The following is a 17,497-nucleotide window of genomic DNA, read 5'->3' as shown; positions in this document are numbered from 1 at the left end:
CGCGCTCCCAAAAACCGACGGCGTATGTAGCGCCCCAGACGAGGCAACGCTATTTTGACATCAGAGATAAGAGAATCTCTGGCGGGAGATTTGTGCTCCACTTTTTGTGTGTGTGTGTGTGTGTGTGTGGGGGGGGGGGGTTATGGTATAAAAAATGCAGCATTGAAAAGCTCATCTCTGCAGACCTTTTCAAACACAGCATGCAAAGGCTTGTGAAATGCCAGCCCTCACTCCCCCACTGGGATCATTCTATACAATCTCACAAACCTCCTAACATTAGCATACAGACGTCACATATATAAGCCAGGACTCCTGACCCATAGGGGAGCCTATCCACGTAACGTGAGGCAGCTTGATGTACCAGTACACCCCTGGACATGACGCTATAGTGTGCAGATAGAGCTAAAGCTTGATTGGTATAGAGTTGTTGTGGCCGCCCAGGCCTCGTCTGGGACGCTACATCTACCCCCTCGGCAGTGGCGTGCACATTTAGAGGGGCAGGAGCTCAAGTGAAAACAAAGGGCACCTTGTGCAACGCGTGGAACCGTCCGGTTGCCTTAATAGTGTGAGATTTATAGATTTTGGGGCCTAAATAATATATTAGAAGCTTTTTATCAAGAATTGATCAATGTCACCATGGTCCACACACTGTAAAAAAAAAGGTCACATTTGTCCAGAGGGAAAAGGGCAGGGGGTGCTCTAGCACCCCCTACGTGTCTATCTGTGCCCACCACTGCCCCTCGGTTTTTTGGGAGTGCGTCTCTCACGTAAGAACCTCCTCCATGTCCCGCCCACTTCGCCAGATTTTGATTGATTTGCACCGAGCAGCTCATTTTGGAGCGGTGCCTCCGCTCCATTACGCAGCTGTGTGTGTCCCTAGACGTGTCCCTGTGTACAGTACAGTACAGTACAGTACGTGTGCGAGGGCCGGCCCCCCTGGGCGTGTTCCTGGGGGTCATTTGTCATTTCTCGACCGTTTCGGACGCGAGAAGGCTCGCCGGAACCGGCCCGGCCCCCTGGGCGTTCCTGGGGGTCTGGATGTTCCGGGGACCCCCCAGGCACCACCACGCGGTAACTGTCATTTCTCGACCGTTTCGGACGCGGGAAGGCTCACCGGAACCGGGCCTGCCCCCTGGGCGTGTTCCTGGGGGTCTGGATTTTCCGGGGACCCCCCGGGCACCCCCATGCAGTAACTCTATCATTTCTCAAAGTTATTTTCCAAAAATAATCAAAGTACAGTACAGAGTACACTACACTACACAGTACACTACAATACAGTACAGAGCACAGTACAGTAACTATAACAATAAATGTATAGTTGCACCGCTTTATTTTATTAAGTAAAAGTATTAATACTGCAATGTAGAAATACTCTGTTACAAGTAAAAGTCCTGAATTCAAAAATGTATTAACAGCAGCAGTTGTACAAGAAATGCAGTATCTCGCAGGTATAGAGAGAAGAAAAAAGAGGGGGTACAAACATTTTTTTTTTTTTTTTGCTTAGAGCAGTGGTTCCCAAAGTGGGGTCCAGGGACCCCCAGGGGTCCTTGAGGGAGTTCCAGGGGGTCCCCAGCTAAATGATAGTTTGGAACCAAATGGACCATTATGGGTCTGCATGTAACTCAGAGTGTAGCCTACACATTTGTACACTCTCAGAGTTAAATTAACATTGAAATTTGGGGGTCCTTGACATGAAAAGGTTTGGGAACCACTGGCCCTAGAGGACAACCTCTTGCAGTTTACTGTCTCACTCTGTGTATAAACTGTCCGAATCTAAAACCCGATCCATAATTCATTGCACTGTGGCGTCACGCGCCGAAAATAGCCCACCTACACGGATGCGCCGAGCATAAATTAGGCGTTAATTGCTCTCTAGTGTGATTCACAAAGTCTTTTGATGTTTGTGCGTATGTGTGGTTCTGTGCAACGCGTCCTCCCATTCTCCCCCGGCCTCGTTCTCGCCACTACAGAGGACTTATAAGGCTGAATACAGCAGCTGGACCTAATTATTATCATGAATTAGTTGAGTTGTCGCAGGTTCCATAACGCCCGCATGTTGCTTTTGTTATTTTTTATTTGTCTTTTGGAAATAGATTTATTTATTTAATTTGATCTTCCTGTAACAATTCTCTTAGCTTGCCCCAATCAATCAATTATAAAATAGCTCCCTTGGGCAATATATATGGCTGTAAATAAGTCTCTTCTTTGCAAACTTGTCCTTATATTTAAATGTATGCACCGTCTGCAATATGCAGCACATAATCTGCTATCTGTGCGTGTGTGTGTGTGTTTGTGTGTGCACGTGTGTGTGTGTGTGTGTGTGTGTGTGTGTGTGTGTGTGTGTAGCTGATAATCGCACCAAACGACGGGTATCCCACCATGAGAGGAAACAACAGGACTTCTCTATCTTCAAGCTGGCAGAGAATGAGCTACGGGTGAAGATAACCCCTCAGCTTCTGCTCGCAACACACCGCTTCCTAGCCACAGGTAACGGTGTGTGTGTGTGTGTGTGTGTGTGTGTGTGTGTGTGTGTGTGTGTGTGTGTGTGTGTGTGTGTGTGTGTGTGTGTGTGTGTGTGTGTGTGTGTGTGTGTGTGTGTGTGTGTGTGTGTGTGCGTGCGTGTGTGCGTGCCAATGTAGTTTTGCAGTTTTCATTCGTTTTGATTTGTTTTGATGTATTTTCTATTTCATTTAGTTTTTATTTGTTTTTGGAGCGGGTTTGATAGTTTTGCTTCATTGTTATTTTGTGAACATTTTTAGTTTTAGTTTAGTTTTGTATTCGTTTGGGGTTTTTATTGTGATTCAACTAGATAGAAACTAGAAATATTGCAACGTGTTGTGAGCTTGTAGATCTGCTATATGTGTGCTATTTTTGAAGATTTTTGATGTAAGACTAAAACTAAGGACAAATTCTCTATGATTTGAGTTTGTTTTAAACACACAATACAGTCATATCAGTTAGTTATCGTGTTTCAGTATTTCAGGTAACTAAAAGGCATTTTTTACAATTCTAATTTTAGTTATTGGATTAGTTTTAGTATCGACTGTATAATAAGCATGATCGATTGATTGATTGATTGATTGATTGATTGAATACTTTAACACTTTGCAAAAACAAAAAGCACAGGGAAAGTACAGTTCAATACAAGGTCTGCTAAGAGGACTTAAAACCCAAGAAAGCCTAGATATCTATGGCTTGTTTCCATTGCGGTCCTTTATAGTTGGTATACTCAATTCATGGAAAATGCTGTGTGTCCAGAGGTGGAGCTCTTCAGGCCGAGTCGCATGTCTGAGAAGATCCTGCTGTGTCTCATCAAGCATCCCAGCGTGGTCCAGGAGCTCAAGTTCAACGCCAAGAACAAACGCTCCCCTCAGCACTACCTCTACACCAGGAACAAACCCGTCGACTACTTTGTCCTGATTCTGCAGGTAGGCCAACCAAACGGTCCACATCTCTGTGTCCTCCTTCTGCTAATACAAAGTGGGCTGTATACATTCTGAGTAAAGGTTTTGAGTGTTGGTGTTCTACTTGAGCAAGGGTGGGCAACTTTGACGATGAAGAGGGCCACTATATTTCCACACTCACTCCCTATAGGGCCATATATTATACTGTCGTAGCAAAAATAGCCAATCTACAAGCACAAAATGTGTCGCAGGCTATTTTTGCTACATTCGAATTGAGATCTTTTTTGCTATTTTTGAATTGGAATCCTGAAAATGAATGTAATGTCATTTCAAATGCATGACACGTAGCTTGCAGAGTTAGTTCAGTCAGTCACACTCGAGGGGGTTCATGCCGTGCTCAAATGCGCATTCTATACTCAAGGGGTTAACATGCTGAATTTCTATGTGGGTGTATAAGTGTGTGCAAGTCCCACACGTCATTCGCTGATGTGGCAGTCAGCTGACCAATTGGGTGGGCTACTTAAGCTCACTAGTCTGCATGCTCTTCCTGCCTTCCTTCTGCTATGGTTCCCGGTTGTTATGTGATGTTTGCTCCCACCACCACCCCGGCACCACCGGTGGGCTCTGTTATTTATGTTCCCCATGGGGGGTTCATTGTATCTCCCTGCTCTTAATGTTTATGATGGTTAATCGTGCCGAGCAGGGAGTAAATGCAGCAGAGCCGAACGCCAAGATAAATATCATATGCACACTTGTATTCTCATCATTCTATAATAAATATTGGTTAAATCTATTCCGTGAGTTGTCTGACTGAACTTTAATTATACTTGTTGAGCATAATTCAAGCGGGTCATGTTTGCATGTTGTGGAAACAGCTGAAACCAATAGGGGCCACATTAAGTGAAGGTGGCGGCTGCATGTGGCCCCCAGGCCGCCAGTTGCCCAACCCTGTACTTGAGCATTTAGATGCTTGATGCGTATACCTTTCAAAGACAAATCTTGTACTTTTGACATTTCTAGGAAAGGGGGGAAAGTATCATAGCCTACTTTATGAATTAACCACTCACTGTATGCCATAAGTCAAAGAAAATAGCAGATCTAGAAGATCACAATGTTGCGAGCTATTTTCACAGTATTGTTGAATTTTTTTTTTTTTTTTTTTTGCATTGACTTTTGAATACTTAAGTATTTTAATGAAGCAAGTATACTCCAGTACTTTAACTCAAACACAAATTGGACACAGCAACTATCACTTCTTAAGTACTGGGTTGAGTACTTGAGTCCGCCATTGACAACGGGACACCCAGACACCCCCCCCCCCCCTCCCTGCACGTGGCCTTATTAGTTACGGGTTGAATTTACGCCGACCGCTAAAAGGGTCACAAATACTAACGCACTGACAAAATGGCCGCCCTTGCAGATGCGGGCTGCTGCCGCGACAACAATTGAAAGCAGAGGATGATGAGTTCATTTGCCAGGAATCGTGGTAATTGCGTGATTGTTTGTCTCCTGGGTAGGAGGGCCCATTACATGACTAATGAACTGTGAGCCCAGACTAATAGCCTCCAGCTGAGAATGAATGGATTTAACCACTTAAACCCTCTAGTCTTAGAGAACCGGACTTGAGTTACAACTGTACTTTGACCGCTTGTTTCCGTCAAAAAACAATTGCTGATCTACAAGCTCACACAAACGTGTCGCATGGATGTCCCCCCCCCCAGAATGTGGATGCTAGGGTTCAAGTTGTTAACCAAAACCTCGGTGGACCCCGGGTAAATGAAGCATATCGTTATTCATTCATTCATTCAAACCTTTATTTATTCTCGAGAGACATTGAGGTTTCCCTCATTTGCAGTGTCGTCGAGATACAGTACAACATAATACAACATTTTCAAAGCAATAAACAAAAAAACAACAAAACGGAACAGCAACATTTCCTCATTTTGTGATCTAACACATGTTTAAAAACAGTTGCAGACACTCACACTTGGGGGGTAAGTCTGCAATCAAATATTTAAAATATACCGTATGTAATGGGAGAGCAGTTCTTTAATTTAAGCTGTAAGTCATACATGGGCAATTGGCGGCCCGGGGGCCACATGCGGCCCCCAAAATCACTTAATGCGGCCCACAGGTTAATATCAGAATACTGATATATTATTGATTTCAGCTGTTACAATTACAAACATGCAAACATGACCCACTTTAATTACTTCAGTCTATATTAGTAGCTTAATGACTGTATTAAAATGTTATTGTCTTTTTTTGTGTCCAATATATTTGGATTTAGTTTTCAAAGTTAACATAACTATAACTAAATGCATTTGCAAGGTTATTTTCAGGATTGCAATGCAAAAATGGCAAGAAATAATTCAGGATTTCAATTAAGATAATAGCAAAAAATAGCTGATCTACAAGCTAAAAACGTGACGCAGTGCGACACATTTTGAGCTTGTAGATCGGCTACTTTTGCTACGACAGCATGCAATGTGGCCCTCTGGAGTGAGTGTGGAAAGATAGTGGCCCTCTCCATCATCAAGGTTGCCCATCCCTGCTGTAAGTCATTCCACGCCAAAAGGCTGTTTTCCCCCAGTTCTGTGTTTAAATTTGGAACCTTTAGTGTGAGCCAGTGACTGGAGCGTGTCCTATATGTTACAGGGTTCCAATCCAGCAGAGCTTTAATATACAATGGTAAAGTCCCATCAATTGCTTTAAAAATAAATAGATACCAATGTTTATTTCGCCTGTCAGGCATCCATATTTTAACTCGTAATCCATATTAACACTATACAGTGTCAAATAGAAGTATCAAAAGTAGCAGAAATGCAAGCTCGAAACGCGGAGCGAAGTGACTTGACGCGTTTTTGAGCTTTTTTATTTTAATCCTGAAAAGTAACACTAAAGAAAAGGCGGCGATCCGAGCACTCAAAAGATTAAAAAAATGAGGAGAGGGTGGATAAAAATAAATGTACTTTATTTAGAAAAGTGAAAATAAGCCAACATGTTTCGACTCAAACAGAGTCTTCATCAGGGCAAGTAGGTCAGTGCCGTGGTAGTAGCCATACTTGCCCTGATGAAGACTCTGTTTGAGTTGAAACATGTTGGCTTATTTTCACTTTTCTAAATAAAGTACATATATTTAAAAGAATAGCAGATCTACAAGCTCATAGCGCGGCACTCGGTGCCGCGCTATGAGATCTGCTATGAGATCTGCTATGAGATCTGCTATGAGATCTGCTATTCTTTTAAATGTAAAATTTAAAACATGATCATCAGGTATTATTATTATATAAGGAGGAATAATGTTTTCATAAAAGCATACAGTATAGTTCATTAAGTATGCCTGCCTGGTTTGCCTGGTGGGTGGTGATGGGTGGTGAGGCGATCCACCTGAACTGAAGCCGCACCCACAACTGGTGTTGTATCATAAGGGGGGAGTGGTTATGGGAGGGGATGATATTGTGATGTCACTATATCACAGTTTTTTGTCAAGGTTTCAGCCTCCAAGAAGAAACCCTAAATACAAAGGGAAGACATCAATGCACATAACCACACCAAGGGGTCTAATGAAGTACTGTCACCTCATAAACACATGAAAAACCCATCATCATGGGGTGGAGAAGGTGTATGAGTGTGTTTAACTCATAGAACGCTAAATACTTCTTTAACCTCTTATTCAGAACCTCCCGCGACGCGTGTTATTTAGCGTTCTATTAACTCATACATAGCTAAATGGCAGTAGCAATAGTTCAGCACAGGCTAACATAGAGCGAATCTGGCGTCGTCATTTCCGGTTAAACGGAACATCAACATCCGCTATCTTTCTGCACTGTGTTACACAGTCATCTGTACCCGATGCTATGCGATCATCGTTTATTTTCATATCTAAGTCAAATTAAGCTCTAATCAAGCCCAGAACATCGCATTTTACGCAGCTATGCGTGCGCGACCGTGCATGCGAGGATTTCGGACGGTTTTAGGTAGAGGACATCGGCCGTTAGCCAAACATGCTAAAAGTTGCTACATTATTTAAAACAAAGCCCCCGATTATAGGGAATAAAACAATTCCGTCAACGGTAGGTTTGGATTAATAATTAATTCACTCCGTCAATTCCGTCAATGGTAGTTCGAGGGTTAATAGTCCGGTCCGAGCGAGCACCATCCGCCATTACTGCTTCCTGGGGAACAGAGGCGGGCTTCTTCTATGACATAATACAATGGAAGTCAATGGTGCTGAACTATCGCTAGATGGTGCTAGCGATCTATGAGTTAACAGGCTGTGTTGGCGTTGCAGGGTCGGGTGGAGGTGGAGGTCAGTAAGGAGGCGCTGCGCTTCGAGAACGGAGCGTTCTCCTACTACGGCATGCCGGCCCTCATGCCAGCACCACCCATTGGTAAGTTCTCCTACTAACTACGGCATGCCGGCCCTCATGCCAGCACCACCCATTGGTAAGTTCTCCTACTAACTACGGCATGCCGGCCCTCATGCCAGCACCACCCATTGGTAAGTTCTCCTACTAACTACGGCATGCCGGCCCTCATGCCAGCACCACCCATTGGTAAGTTATACTACTGTATACAGCGGGATGCCGGCCCTCATGCCAGCACCACCCATTGGTAAGTTATACTACTGTATACAGCGGGATGCCGGCCCTCATGCCAGCACCACCCGTTGGTAAGCCCACACCGAAAACAACCCAGAGAACCACAACGATACAGACACTCTGAACCCTTTTCCACCGGTTGGGAACCGGTTCAGTTCAGAACCAGTTTTTAGTCCATGAGCCAGACCTCCAAAATCGAAACATTAATTATGAATCGAGTGTGCAAAACTATAGGCTACCTATATTAAATTGTTAATATAAGTAAATGAATACATGATAACCCTTCCACAGTAGTATCTTTTTTATATTTTCTTTTTTTTCTTTGCATATTTTCCTACATAATGCCTAATTTGCATATTTAAATGTACAATTTCAGAAAATGTGTAATACAATAAATGAGGAAGTATCATGGTGATAACTATTAATTACATTTTGACCTATTCAGCTATCACGTATAGGCCTACTGTAGGTGAAAGATGTGTGATAAATCTGAAAAAGCTACTCCTGTGGATGGGTTATCATATTAATTTACTTATATTTATCATATAAACAATTTAATATACTGTAGGTATGGTTTTGCTCACTCAATTCATAATTAACGTTCCAATTTTGGAGGTCTGGCTCATGGACTAAAAACTGGTTCTGGACTGAACCGGTTCCCAACCGGTGAAAAAGTGGCCTATGGGGAGCAACATAATTCCCGGACGATATTCTTCATATAGTGGGATATTGTGCCCAGCAATTCAGTCTAACATTTGGCCCAGATGTGTAACTAACCACGTTTGACCCTGGTGGTCGACCGGCTCATGGCGCTCTCGCTAAAAGGAGATTTAGCGAGTCGGTATAAGTTATTCAGAATTGAAACAATATAATGGTGTCGGGATCAGAATCAGACATGTTTATTGCCAGGAAACCAATGGTTGTCAACAACAACAGCAGCAACATGTCGCAGGACAGCAATAAATACTGATGGAGACTGCACAACACGCACCACACACACACACACACACACACACACACACACACACACACACACACACACACACACACACACACACACACACACACACACACACACACACACACACACAACTCGGAAGCACATGACTCACACGTACCGTGCACAACTTGTATGTCTCGCGCCTCATGTCTCAGCTCTTTAACACTTATAGCGCCATTGGCCGAGATCTACGTCAATTAAAGCTCATTATTTAATAAAACCTTCAACGCCATTGTCGTAAATCAATGGCAATTGCGCTTTTATAGCGCTTTCGATCGATGAAGTCATAATGCTACTTACGTTAGCATCGGGTAGCTAGCTGGTGCTCTCAATAACACAGGATCGCGGCATTAAAATCATCGTGGCCATAATCACCCATTCTATCTGTTTCTTTCAATCGCCTGTATCTCCTATTCCTTGTCCCAGATGGCATTTTTGGTCAAAACAAGGTTTATTCCAGGGCCCAGAGCCGATGATGCGATCCCATGTTAAAGAAGCACCCGCGGCAAACATGGAACGATACAGCATCGTCACACAACCCAACATAAGTTCACAACATCCGGTCTAGATTTTTGTCTCTTCAAAATAAGAGCTGAACAGGGAAAAATGCTGGCGTGAATTATATCATAATTTGTCAATAAATGCTAGCGCTGTAAGTGTTAATGAACAGAAGATACATTTTCAGGTATAGGTGACCATATGTCAGTAGAGAGTAGCTATTTATGAGCTTAATCTTTAGTGTTCCAGTTCCAATTTTGTCTGCTCATTTCTCTGTGTCAGCACTTACAATTCCACTTGTTTAAAGGCGTAGTGAAACGGAAATGGTGGACATTTTATTTTAAAGTTTCAGACGGTCTCAAGTTGAAACACCGCTATGAAGTTTCTGAACCAATCAGAGCGTCGCATCCCTTCAGGGGATGGGACGGTAGCTATAGGGACGGGTAGCTATGCTACGCAGGACAGCGTGTGGAATCTGTGGATGTTTGTTTACAAATCTGATAGTCGGCCAGCTTTACCAGTTTACTCTTAATGTGGCTTATTTCTACCCTATAATGTTTTCAGATACATTTTTAGCGTGATGATTAAGTTGAAACCGAGTAATACACTCTCTGGATGTTATCTTGAATGGGAATACAAACGGAAGATTTCTGTAATCAGTAGCAGCTGTGCAGCCTGTGCTGGACGGATGCGGAGATATGGGAAATTAAACTGGTGAGCTTCATTTTTATTGGCTTTTATCGATGTTGGCCTCGACACGTCATCACGCAGCACGTTTTCGTTTTCAGGAAGTAATACAAAATATATTTTTATGGACGTTTGATATAAAAACACACAAAAATGAGAATTTTCCCATTTTTTTGGCATCCATTGTTAGGTATGACCATATGATGACCACGGATATGGTCTAAAAGTGTGAAAAACGTATTTTTCATTTCACTACACCTTTAATCTGTATCCTGACTGTGTTCAGCACAATTCTCATGGTTTTGTAACATAATCTAAACTCTAACTTTAACTTTTGTCCATGATTTCTCCACTTCAATACCAATTGGTATTGTATTTCATATCATGTAATCGTTGATTAGTCACCTTTACAACGAGGTATATATTGTAAGGATCGGGCATTCCTGGAATTAGCTCTGATCCATAGCCTTACTGCTGCATACGGCTCTGGTCCATAGCCTTACTGCTGCATAAGGAATTAGCTCTGGTCCATAGCCTTACTGCTGCATAAGGCTCTGGTCCATAGCCTTACTGCTGCATAAGGAATTAGCTCTGGTCCATAGCCTTACTGCTGCATAAGGAATTAGCTCTGGTCCATAGCCTTACTGCTGCATAAGGAATTAGCTCTGGTCCATAGCCTTACTGCTGCATAAGGCTCTGGTCCATAGCCTTACTGCTGCATAAGGAATTATCTCTGGTCCATAGCCTTACTGCTGCATAAGGCTCTGGTCCATAGCCTTACTGCTGCATAAGGCTCTGGTCCATAGCCTTACTGCTGCATAAGGCTATGGACCAGAGCCTTACTACTGCATAAGGCTCTGCTACTTTCGCTTTTAAATCTCACAGCCTCTCCTCTTCTCTGTTCTTCAGCCTATACAGGCAGATACAGTTCGCGGGCCAGCGGTCTCAACCAATCGGACACAGCGCTGGGAGGAGGAGGCGGCGGCAGCATGGCTCAGCTGAGTACAGGAGGATTGTATCTACCAGACTACACCGTCAAGCAACTCTCAGACCTACTCATTCTCAAGGTTGTACAAGCACACAGCACGTACACACACACGCACGGTCGCGCACACACACACACTTCTAGTACTCTACATCATTGTTATGATTCTTATGAACAATCACAATAGTGATTCTCAAATATTTCTATTTCAAGTACCCCCCCCCCCCCCCCCCAGTTCGATATGCATTAGGCCACACGGATGTATCCCCATTTGATACAATGTTTATCCCTGGCGATGCCAATCTACAGAGTAAAATCTTCACTGCTTACTTTAACTCGTGAGCTCACAATGTGATGCTTTGTGAGGTTGTGTTATTATTTTTTGTTTTGAATATATTTAGTGCAGAGGGAAAACAGGAGGGGGCCTAGGTATAGATCCCTGGGAGACCCCGGTCAACAAAGCATAATCGTCTCCGTCGGGTGGAAACCTCATTTGTTATATTTATTATGTCCAAAATTGTTCAGGATTCAAAATGTAAAAAAAAATTCAAGCTTGCAGATCTGCTACTTTTGAAGCTTTGGTGTGATGCTGCTGTAGTATGATCACGTGGGACGTTACTTTATGAAACACCGAAAGATGCAGATCAAATTTCTGCCCGACAGCTGTGAGCTTGTAAATTGGCTATTTTCACTAATACTTGTTCTAATTTATGGAATTTCTCTGATTTTTTGTTACTGGGAATTATTTAAAATGTATTTATTTATTGAAAACGAAATGTAGTAAACGAAATGTAGTAAACCCAAAAATAAAGGGACCCATAAAAATGTGTCCGTGACCCGCACAACAGGGTCCCGAGCCAGTGTTTGGGAACCAGTGGTATAGGGTGTAATCGGTTGACTTCCCAGCGCCCCACGTACGGTTCTCTGCAGTGCAGCCTTTGATATTTCCAATTCCCTGATCCTGACTGAACGCAGACATCCTCTCTCCATTCAGCCGTTAGCTTTAATCACCGGGAAAGAAGTGGACTCCATTTCCACTGTGCATTATTCAGCCCTTTCAATGATGGATGTGTGCTCTCACATTAACCCTCCTAAACACATTAATTAATAAAGATATTTCTGTGACTCCCCCGCCGCCACTACTAAGACCCTATGCTGCATGTGCATGACGAATCTGTCTCTTCTCTCCCACACGAAGATATAGACTCATTACAATATGCAAAGCACTGGGGCAAACATACATCGTGTATATGCACACAAGACATGCACACACAGAGGAGCTATTTCGGAAGCGATTGAATTGAATCATGTGGATGTCAGGATCCTAATGCATTAATGGTTTCAGACAAGACACGTGACATGGCTGCATGGTTGTGGATTTTGTGTAGTCCTTATTGTTGGCAATTTGATCTAAAATCAGATAAATCTGCAACGGTTCACATTCAGCCTCCAGAGGTGGGGAAAATATACGTGATCACTGTCAGGTCCAAAACTGGTCTCTGTAAGCTCTTCGCAGCGCGGTTGGAGCTTACGGATCTTCTACTCTTGATGCTTTTGTGTGAAGGGCGTTAATTCATAAAAAGTTAAAATATGGAGGTTTCTGCCCAACAGCAACGACATAAAATATGTGAACGCTAGTGGGAGGCTTTTTTCTTATTTATTGTTTTACAAAATGATTACAAATACATTATAATCATATAATGTTACAAAACCCTATACGAACAAATGCGTACCAACTGTGCACGCTTCATGTGCATAACATTTTGGGCATTCACATTCAGGCTAAAAAATTGAAGGCATGATGGAAAAATGTGTTCCAATGGTTGTGTTCCAATGGATCCAATGCCATTACTCATTATTAGTGTATTAGTGCTGGGGGGCATTATTTTAGGCCCTAAATGATGCCCCCCAGGCAGCACACATATACACACACTGTATCATGAATGAACGCTGACCACCACCACCATGTCAAAATGTCCCCTCCTCCGCCTCCAGATCAGCAGAAACCACTACCAGAACGCCCTGATGGCCACGCTGATGGACAGCAACCCCCAGACCCCGGACCACTCGGTCTCGGTGGTCTCGGACGCCAAGGGGAGACACAGCATCGCCCTCCCCCTCACGCACGCGCACACGCGGCTGGGCCTGGCGCGCCTCGCGCACCTCCACCGCCACCCCGGGCTCCGTGGCACCCCCCAGCTCAACCAGAAGAACAGGATAGTCCGTGAGTAGCAGTACATTAGAAGTACATTAGAAGTACATTATTCCCGACAGATACACCAGAGTTCTGACCCAGAGTTCCGGGTCCTATTGACTATGCAATCTTCCAAATATTTTATATAAAAACATAATAATTATCAAAAAATTGCGAAAGTACAAGCTCGCAGCGTGCCACAAAGTGATGCGCCGTGAGCTTGTATATCTGCTAGCCAACATATTATGGTTAAAGTGGTTCAAATTATTGCGATCTGTGACGCTATATATTAACTACTTTTGCTGGGGACTCCATGGAACCTCAGACCCCACTTTGAGAACCACTGATTTAAATGATGACCGAATTATCAGTCTAAGTATAGCAGAGATTGAATAATTCACAGGCCTGGATGTGGAATTGTGTGTGTGTGTGTGTGTGTGTGTGTGTGTGTGTGTGTGTGTGTGTGTGTGTGTGTGTGTGTGTGTGTGTGTGTGTGTGTGTGTGTGTGTGTGTGTGTGTGTGTGTGTGTGTGTGTGTGTGTGCCATAACCCGCGGCACCGCAGGTTATAATAATTACCCTTTGATAGCCGAACCCGCAGCGCCGTGGGTTTACAGATTTATATCAAAATCCACCGGCAGAAGCCAAACACATACCTCTACTGCGCCCAGGTTGCTAGGCAACCTTCAGTGTCCCTCCGGGCACAAGGCGAAATGCACGTGCACCCCATTGGAATCCACTCATTATGATTTCTTTCCTGCCTGTTTTCTCTGAAAAATACTCAAAAATCCTTCTTTTTGTCAAAACCGTCCGGCGTTCAGATATGAATAGTGATTTTGGATCGCATCGCGGCCGACATATTACCGTTTCTGGCGAAAGATAAACAACATCGCCAGCTGCAAGACTACAATGTGCTTTCGGTTTCGTCTCTGTGAAGCGTGTGACACACACGGAAGCGGGGCTCATATACAGTGGATGTGAATCATGGCGCTGAAGTACAATAAAAATGACCACTAGATGGCAGCTCTCAAAGTGTATCAGGGTTCGATCCCCCAGCCAAGTCATACCAATTCAAACTTGTCTTTATATAGAAACACATTTATTCTTTCGTAGGTGTTGTGAATGACACTGATTGTGAATGTGAACGTCATTGGCCTTGCACACTGATATAGGAGAAATAACAGATGGCAAAATGTCATGATTCCCAAATCAGACCTCATCAACAAAGACAGTTATGGAAAATTATAATATTGTCCGTCAATATGTCCGATACTGATTTCACGTAGGCTACTATATTCACATAGAATCTCAGTTTATTCCGTTTTTAGAACATCTTATGGGGACAGAGCCCTCTAAGTGTTGTCAGTCAGACTGAAGATGGACTCTTCAGATTATCTTCCCAAATCTCGCGAGAGTGTGTTGCTGGGATAGAGAAAGGTCGATAACAACGTTGATTTTCTCCTGATTTGTCTCGCCAAAAAAAAGCCATTTTAGTATGAACATTATGTGTCCGCCCCATTTCACGCAGATACTGGAAGTAAACCGGAGATCGCTTGTCTTGCTTTTCCGTCTTGGGTATGTCACAGTGACATACAAAGTCATGTCCAGGGGGTGTACTTGTACGTCAAGCTGCCTCACGCTACAGAAACAGGAGACAGGCCCTATGGGCCTCATTCAGCAAAGCTTATTATTATACTCCAAAGCCCCAATTATACTTCCCCTTGGCCCTGGCAGATACAGAAATAACTGCACTCCTACGGAGGCTTTGTTCAGACTGCAGGGAAATCACATTTTGTTTCTCAAATCTGGTCTTTAGGGCTGACTGTCCACTCTGTTATTAGATCTGATCTTTAGGACTGACTGTCCCCTCTGTAATTAAATCTCCACTCACTTATTTGCAAGTGATCAGGTCGGATTTGTTGTGTATTCAGACATTGTCAACATGTTTATCTCCATTGGCTGCTGTGGTAATGATGTAACGTCATATTACCGCATGTGAGTAAATGCTTACTTTATCCTCGGCGTATGATAATTTATACATATGTATACAATTTACACAGAACACAGCCTTCTCATTCCTGCACTTTGGATGTGACTTCATAGTTCAATGTTGTGAGTGATGTAAAGGATGCTTTATAATATCATAGATGTCCGACAGCAATCCTGTATCTCCGTATTTGACTTTTTGCTTTTTTTTCCTCATTAATTATATGAAATATAATTTATACGATAGTGGTCTGCAAAAGTATAGCTAAATTAGCCGATCTTCAAGCTCACATTGCAATGCATTGTGAGCTGGTAAATCCGTTATTCTTGCAATTTTTTTAAACCTACACTGACATGCCCAAAATATGGACACCGGGTTGAAAGTGGTTATGTCTATGTGTGGGCTTTATAAATATTTAACCAATGAAAAGTATAAACAAGAGCTTGTGAATAACTAATAATCCATTGGAACACAGGTTCTGTTTTTCCATGTCCTGAAAAGCAACAGTTTTGGACATTTCACCTTTTTTTCTTCTTTTTATATGCATTTATTTAACAGGGACAATACAAAAAACAATGTATCAAGTTGTAAAAACATGAAACCGTTGCGTTGTACATATATTTTATTTTATATGGTTTATAGCCAAGACTAATTTGCAACCCCAGTCCCTGGTTAGGCCTTTCTATACAATTTTGAACTACCTATACTAAAAACAATCATGTACAAAAAAATACATGCAGATGCATCTAATCTAATAATATACTATACTAATAATATTTTACAATAAACTTACAATACCCATTACATTGACCTATAAAACAAAAGTAAACATAATCATTCAGGTAACCAGTCAGACACTATACAGTACATGTGATCACAGCTGATTTGATTTCAACCATAGTTTGAGTCCTCTGTAGAACACATTAGTACGTTTTAGGATCCATTTTAAGTTTGTTTTTAAATCTTTAAATGGGTCAGCGCCAATTTATATGTCTGAGCTACTACATTTATATGAACCTTCCAGCTGGCCAAATTGCTGCTTGTCATCCTAAAACAATTAAGGCTTAAGCAAAGAGGGCAACGAGCCTTCTCGGTAAAACTCTCGGCTCTAACATTATCCGTTTTTAAAACCCATCTTAAAACTATTTTTTATTCTTTGGCTTTTAGTGTATTCATTTGTATTGTATGTTCTCCTTGTGTTGCATTGTGTTTTTTTATTTATTGTTATGCCTACTGTACAGCACTTTGGTCAACTCTGTTGTTTTTAAATAAATGTAGTTGGATTGGACATTACCATCCGTCTCTAGTTTTAGACCCGTAGGCAAGGAGTTCCAAAGGTTTGCCCCCTTTACTGAGAAGGTAGACTGTCCGAAAGAATTGTCACACCTGGGAACAATACAGTTTCCTTACACTTGTTATGTTTATTTTTGTTTATTCAGCTTTCAGCGCGATTTCTGAAGTTGCACTTAAAACAGCTTCCTGGCAACGTCAAGCAAGACAGTTGAATGAGATCCATCAAGCTGCTGAAAAGTGACAGTTTAAGTCAGACATAAAGTCAGCTACCACAGGAAAATGTTGCAGGCCACATATTCATCTAAAAATCTTTACTTTCAAATAGTTTAAAACTCTCTTTCTATGTCTAGAGCAGTGGTTTTCAACCCTTTTCATATCAAGGCCCATTATTTATTGGGCATTTGAGCCGCACGGACCACCATTTGATGACATTTAGCCTCTCAGGTCCAAAAACTAAAGACTATTTTGTTATCGTTGGATAAGATTTCGTCCACAATTCCATGCTGTATTGATGTTGGTACCATTAGGAGTCTAGGAGAGATAACAGGCAAATAACAACAATGCTAAAATGGTGTAGACTTATTGTAAATTAAGTAGCCTGGCAAGGTGGCAAGGTACTGTTTAACAAAAATGTAACTCCTGAGAGCAGTGGATTCGTCCGTTATCACTGTATATAATATACGAAATCAACCGTTATCAGGACGTTGGAATGTGGCTAATATGGCCATACTGGTATACTGGACATTGTGGTGTTTGGCTGTGTTCACCCAGACTGCACGCATGCATGGTGGTGCAGTCATAGCCTGGTCAAGGACTCCCCCTGCTGAACGTGTCATTTCCAACTCTA

The 17,497-nt window shown here is 42.5% G+C and overlaps 1 protein-coding gene across 1 annotated transcript in view; it reads left to right on the top strand.

Annotated features, from left to right (window-relative positions):
• The window catches only part of cnnm1 (cyclin and CBS domain divalent metal cation transport mediator 1), a gene marked incomplete at its 5' end in the record, with an annotated part of 45,929 nt that overhangs the window by 22,210 nt on the left and 6,222 nt on the right, over nucleotides 1-17,497 (top strand). The window contains 5 exons of the mRNA XM_079511888.1: nucleotides 2,347-2,487; nucleotides 3,259-3,428; nucleotides 7,699-7,798; nucleotides 11,103-11,260; nucleotides 13,174-13,402. Of these exons, the coding sequence (XP_079368014.1) occupies nucleotides 2,347-2,487; nucleotides 3,259-3,428; nucleotides 7,699-7,798; nucleotides 11,103-11,260; nucleotides 13,174-13,402 (798 nt within the window). The remainder of the gene's footprint in view (nucleotides 1-2,346; nucleotides 2,488-3,258; nucleotides 3,429-7,698; nucleotides 7,799-11,102; nucleotides 11,261-13,173; nucleotides 13,403-17,497) is intronic.

The sequence above is a fragment of the Electrona antarctica genome (assembly GCF_951216825.1).
Source record: "Electrona antarctica genome assembly, chromosome: 10".
Lineage (NCBI taxonomy): Eukaryota > Metazoa > Chordata > Actinopteri > Myctophiformes > Myctophidae > Electrona > Electrona antarctica.
Note: the sequence above shows the minus strand (reverse complement) of the source record. Positions and strands in the feature narration are given on the sequence as shown.